We start from the raw sequence: 6,136 nt of genomic DNA on the forward strand, positions 1-6,136 counted from the left end.
TGTTTCATCTTCCAGTCTCCTACAGTACCTAACCAGTGTCTCGCACGCAGTAGGTCTGCAATAAACACACAATGACTCACTATTCACTTGCCACAGGAAGTGAAGTTTTTTCAATAGCATCCAGAAGCCCCCGGGGAAGAACAGCAGCTCTTGCCTTTCCCCGCTCAGGTACAGAACACAGGACTTGCTCCGGATCAGAAGATGAAACAGCCAGGGGTCTTGCAGCTGGTGGCCACCCGCCATTTTCCCATCATGATTTGGTGCAGAGCAGAGAGAAGACTCAGAGCAGACAGACAGAGACTCCATAATCAAGGGGAAAAGAAGGGAGAAAAACAGCTTTGCTGGCAGAAGGAAAAAAACCTGGAGGATGCGCGTTTCTGAGCACAGGGAAGGCAGGGGAGTGAGAAACAGGCCAAGACGGTGGTAGCCGAGGGAGGGCCGTGTCAGCCAGCTGTGTGCATCAGGCGCTGCATCTCACAACCCAAGGAGGTATGCGCGGTCATTAGCCCTATTTTAAGAGGAAACTGAGGCAGGCAGGCGCTGAGAAGCTGGAGCCTGTTCCATTGCCCTCCCCTGACTCTATGCTCAGGAAGGGGCTTTCAAACGTGGCCCAGAAACTCAATCTGTCAGGCCCAAGCCCCCTGGGGATGGTTCACCTTGATCTCAGTTGGCTCCAATTGCAGCTGTCTTCAAACTTATTTTTTGCCCCCAAAGAAGACATCATAAAGCTGAGCCCTGTGGGGGCTGGGCGAGCCAGGGCCTGGCCGAGTCCCAGCCCCCCAGCCCACTGGGGACCGCTGGGCTGCCCAGGACACGGGAGAGACCGCCACCCATGTCCTTCCTGATCCCTGAAGGGCTTCGGTTAAAGCCCTTACCTGCCTCAGGAAAGCGAGGTCCCCTAGAAACATCTATCCGCGGGTGAAAATTCTCCTCAGTAAAAGCGAAAGTGGAGCCGCAGACACAGCCCCAGTCTCCTGCCCCACCCACAGGGACGACAGGGGTAGGGCGGGGAGCAGGCTCTGCCAGGCATCAGAACGCCGCCACCAGCGTGACGCTGCCCCCAGGCCCCGCCTCAGCTCTCCCGGCCTTCGGGGCCTCCGGGCCAGCGTCGCCTGCCCCATCACACCCAGCGCAGACCCTGCTCCAAGTTCAAGCGCTGTGCCACGTCAGACGCGTCCAGTGTAGGAGCAGAAGGGGACGCTCCCCGGCTCCCACCTGCCTCAGCCCAGCCCAGCCCGCAGTCAGGGACGTGCCGCTCTGCCCCCGAGTAAAAGCACGTTTCCCATCAGCTGCGGGCTCCGGAGCAAAAGCAGTGCGTCCCGGGTCTGCGCTAGACTGGGGCGGCAGCGCCCGCGGGACCTGGGCAGCGTGACGAGCAGGTGAGACCGCTGCCGCCGGTCCACGCAGCCCAGACCAGGCGGCACTTGGCCGCCGGGTCCCTCTACGGTGCTGCCCTCCACGTGCTTGGGGGGGGTTGTGTTCGGCGAGCCAGTCCTTCTCAATTCTTCTCAAGCCAACTTTTCTTTCCTCTTCTAAATGTCTCTTGCCGAGTCTTGACACGACTAACGGATACCCGGTGCCTCTTCCCACCCCACCCCCACGCCTGCCTGCCCTACCCGGTGGGTGCCGACCCCTCCGGCGCCCTCCCCAGGCCCTGCCTGGGGGCGGGTGGCAGTGGCTCGCCGCGGTGACTGTGCAGACAGCCTAGTTGGAGATCACCTGGCGGGTCGCCGCGCGGGTCACGAGGCGCAGCGGGGCATGGGGGGCGGGGCGCGTAAGCAGGCGGTCCCGGAGGAAAGTCCGAACCGGTGTGGCCCGGGGTCGGGGGGGGCCGTTCTGCGCTCGGGAAAGGGCACAGGCAGGCGCAGCGCAAGGGGCCGAGGGGGCAATTGTGGCGCTAGGCAGAAGGGCTTTCCTCTGCAGGCGGGAAGGGTAATGGTCGGGTGGGGGTGGGGGGGACAAGGTTGAAGGGACCCGGCGAGAGGTTTCAAACCCGGATCTGGGCGCAGCCCCCGGGGAGATTCAGGGACAAGAGGACTCTGGGGGCGCAAAACGAGAAGGGGACGCGATCGGGACGCAGGACCAGCGGCGTATCCCGCGGCGCGGTGGCCCCGGGCAGAGTATAGTGGCTCTCCCGCCCAGCCGGGCATGGGCAGGCCACCCAGGGCGCCGCGCGCCCAGAGAGCGAGGAAAAAGCGCTCTTTACAGCGGCAAAGTCACCGCGGGACCTGGACAGAGTCGGGATCCAGGCGGCGCGGGGAAGGACAGGGAGGGCGGAGGGGCCCCAAACCCTGCGGGGACGCCAGCTTACCCGGCCGTTGCGGTCTGTCTCCTGCACCTCCTCGGCGCTCGGTCCCCGCCGCACCAGCGCCTTCAGCAGCCCCACGTCGTTGGCGCAGGCGGCGCGGAGGAGGGTCGCCGCCTCCGGGACGCCCTCCGGGACGCTTTCTCCGCTCTCGGCGCCGTACTCCTCCTCGCCTCCAGGAGGGTAGAAGGAGTCGTCTGAAGCGATGCTGCGGGTGTCGGGAAGACGGGAGAAGTCCTCGTACTCCTCGTAGTCAGCAGGGTCCTCCCCGACCTCTGCGTCCCGCGGGGGCGACGGCGGCTGCGGAGACACGCAGCGCGCCCCGCCGCCCTCCGGCCCGGGCCCGGCCAGCAACACCATGCTGGCGGCCGGGACGCGGGCCGGGGGCCGGGCGCAGGCCGGGAGACGGGGACGCCGGGCGCGCACCGAGGTCACCGCCCCTTGTCCCCTGCGGCCCCAGCAGAGCAGTGCTCGGCGCGCACCAGCCCGGCAGAAACGAGCGTGCGCTGGAAGACTAAAGTCACAGGAGGCAGGAGAAAGCCCCTCGGGGGTGGGAGGAGCCACTGGGGCTTTCCGCGCGCGGGGGGCGGGGCGGCCGCACAGACGGAGGCGCGCGCCCCAGGGTCCCCTGCCCGGAGCCGGTTCCCGGCAAAAGTTAAGAGCAAAGCAAGGATTTTCTCCGCACCGTGGGGACAATACACCCGGCTCCTTTCCCCGGAGCTGAGAAATGCACTCGCAGGAGAACCAGAAACAATAACTAAACAACCGGAACGCCGGTGTTGCGCAGGGCGGGTGGCCCCGCCCCTCCCGTCCGCCGGCTCCCGGGATGAGGGCGAAGGTGGGGGTCAGGGAACGCCGCGGCTGAGCCAGTTTCCCCCGTCGGGAACATCCAAGCCCCCACGGCCGGCCGCTGCCCAGGGCGTCAGGCCTCCGGGCCAGGGTCGGGGGAGTTTCTCCTCGTCGGAGCCACCGAGACCATTTTTTCACCTCCCCGGGAGTCTGGGTTCCCGGGCCAATCCCACTCCCGACTTGAAGGCCGGGGAATCCACGGGGTGCACAGGGCACGGAGGGCAAGTGGATGCAAGGGAAGTGGAGTCCACTGAAGGGACCCGGGACCCGCCGCGCTGCGGACCGTGGCCCTCTGAACTGGGAGCTCCCGCCTGCCGCGGGGAAGTCCCAACCCAGAAGGGAGGATCTGCAGAGTCGCCAAGTCACTCAGAACCCGGGCCAACTGTGGCTTGCAGTGTACTCCTAAAAGAGCGACCTTGGGGAGGTGTCCAGGAGCCCCAGGGGGGAACATTTGGGTGGGAAGGGGCAGCTCCAGGCCAGAGCGGCGTGTTTCCTCCCCCACTCCTAGCCAAGGTCGCTGTGCCTGGATCTGCGGAGTCGAGACGGATTAACCCAGTGAGGCCGCGACCGGGCGCGCCGACTCCGAGGATGACTGCCAAACGGAGAGAGCAGGGCTGCAATCGCCCGCCGCGACCGAGCCCCAGCGCCCCCCTGGCCCGAGCTTGGCCTCTCTGCGTCCGTCCCGGGGCGAGCAGCGAGGATTTGCCCTGGGGAGTGCCCGACCTCGGGGAGGAGGATGCACAGTGGGCCAAATCCTCGTGGAGGCGCCGTGGTGAGAGCGCGCCAGCAGCCTGCGTCCGCAGTGTTGCATCTTTGACAGGCAGCATCGCGGGTCCAGGGGCAGAATCAGAGACCACAGAGTCCCCATGCCCCTCTCTGTCCCCTCTCCCTCCTTTCTTTCCACCGCTCTTGACAGCGTGATCACCGTATGCCAGCCCATGGGAGGCCCTCGGGGCTCAAAAGTGAACCAAACCGAGCGGACGCAGCCACTAGGAACAAGCTTGAGGCCCCCAGACTTGGGTGGGCAAGCTGAGGGGCACAGCGGGGGAACACCGTCAAAAGCACCCCGGGTGGGCGGTGGGGGCCGGAGCGAGGTTTGATCTACGAGACCTCTTTAGTCCCTGGTGTGACACCGCGCTGAGCTGGACTGGCCGTGGTGATCGCTGTGGGCTCCAGCGTTCTCCGGACCTGCTCAGAACCGGGCATCCGCAGGGCCAGTGGGGGCCGGGGGTGATGGCGGGCCCCGAGGACAGCGATTTCTGGTGAAGACACGGCTATGCCTGAGCGCGCGCTCTGAGCTAGAAGGGAACTTGGCGCACCGGTTTCCATCTGTGCTCGGGGTTTTCTTTCTGAAGCCAAAAATACCCCAAATCATGCTTTGCTTTTTCCTTTTTTCTGTAACTGGCCATATTTACATAAATTCCCACTAGGATTTTCCCTCTTTCAAGGCTGACGGTTGTTTTAGCTTGTCCAGAGGTCTGTAAAGGAAGGCAGGGGATTTACAAGTTGAAGTGCCCCGGAGGGCAGGGTTTGCTTTGCTGCCCTCCTCTTCTCCCAGCCAGATATGGCACAGCCTGGTGTTAGAGGAAGAACCCCCCAGGCTGGGAAAGGGTCCCCGGCGATGCGCCCGGGGTCCTTCCGCAGGCTGCAGCTCCGGAGGGCAGCTCGGCACATCATCTTTCTGGAGTGGGGCAGCCCCTTGGTCCTCTTCGCCAGGCGCTACGGAACTCAGGCCCTATCTTCAGAGCTCACTGCTTCCTTCTTTCCTTCCTCAGAAATTTGGATCCAAATAGCACTTGAATGGTTTGCCCTTTAGAGATAAACTTCTGGAACAGCTTGCTCCAAATAAGAAGCAGCCGTTTGTGGGTGATGGGGCTCCAAAATCAAGCTGATCATTTTCCTCTTTTAGAAGTGCACCCCTTTTACCACAGAGACGATAGGTTCTCAACGTTGCTAAAAGAGCACAAAATTAGGCATATGTATTTTTAGTAAAGTCAAGGATTATATATTATGTGTACAAAATCTACATAGAAAGGAGAAAGTAGCTTATCAAAACCGCCAACACATTCAGGATAACTTTTAAATCATTAACTTTCTGAGAAACTGTATTTTATCCAAGACTGTTCAGTATCAATGAAATGTTTTAATTTATGATTTTTAAAGATATATTTATGCATGTATATATACATGTAGCAATTACACAATTTGTTGATTTAGTTGAATAATTTGTCTTTAGGCCATCAAAAAAGCATTCACTACTTCAGTTATATTTCTGGAACAGGCTACCTAACTGCACAGGAGTTTCTTTCAAAATTACAAGCAGTGCATTTTAAGACTGAAAACTGAATGCACCTGTAGCAACGGCCCCCTCAACTTTGGAAGGCAAAGGTGGGGGGGGGCACCTAGTGGTGGAACAAACTCCAGCCTGCCCCACTGCTCTAGAATAACCAGGGCCCACCCCCCAGGGCTCCATGGAGGACTGAATGGAAAGTGACCTCAAACCTCTGCACATTGTCTGGAATTTAGCACACAATAAGCATCAACTTTCGTTGTTATTAAAATTAAAGGATCCGTTTGCCTTGATATAAACTGCTCTGCAGGAGCGGCTGCTCCAAATGTGTTGCCCTATTTGTCGGGAGAGCTGGTCCCCGTGCGGGGCATGAGAATGCAGTGTGGTTTGGGGTAAAGAGACGACTGTGCTATCAGACAGAGCCAGCTTCCGGATTATGGCTGTACCACTATTGAGTTGCACCCATAAGAATTCTCGATTTTGAAAGTATTATCATAGGTATACCAGTATTTGTTTGACCAATCTCCTACTCTTGATATTTAGGGTATTTCCAGCATTTTCTTAGTGTGCACAAATTCACCCTTGTCCAGATATTTCCTCAGAAGAACCTCCCAGGTCAAGTGGCCTGAGCTTCTTAAACTCCAATATTTTCTTCATTGCTGTATTCAGAATGGTAATCCAAAGTCTAGGCT

General features: G+C 60.0%; 1 protein-coding gene across 1 annotated transcript in view; it reads right to left on the reverse strand.

Moving 5' to 3' along the window:
• The window catches only part of ANKRD33B (ankyrin repeat domain 33B), a 73,923-nt gene extending 68,247 nt beyond the window's left edge, over nucleotides 1-5,676 (reverse strand). Inside the window, exon 1 of the mRNA XM_014866750.3 lies at nucleotides 2,312-5,676. Within this exon, the coding sequence (XP_014722236.3) occupies nucleotides 2,312-2,665 (354 nt within the window). The 5' untranslated portion in view covers nucleotides 2,666-5,676. The remainder of the gene's footprint in view (nucleotides 1-2,311) is intronic.
• Between the last annotated feature and the right edge of the window lie 460 nt (nucleotides 5,677-6,136).

Source organism: Equus asinus, chromosome 10 (assembly GCF_041296235.1).
Source record: "Equus asinus isolate D_3611 breed Donkey chromosome 10, EquAss-T2T_v2, whole genome shotgun sequence".
NCBI lineage: Eukaryota > Metazoa > Chordata > Mammalia > Perissodactyla > Equidae > Equus > Equus asinus.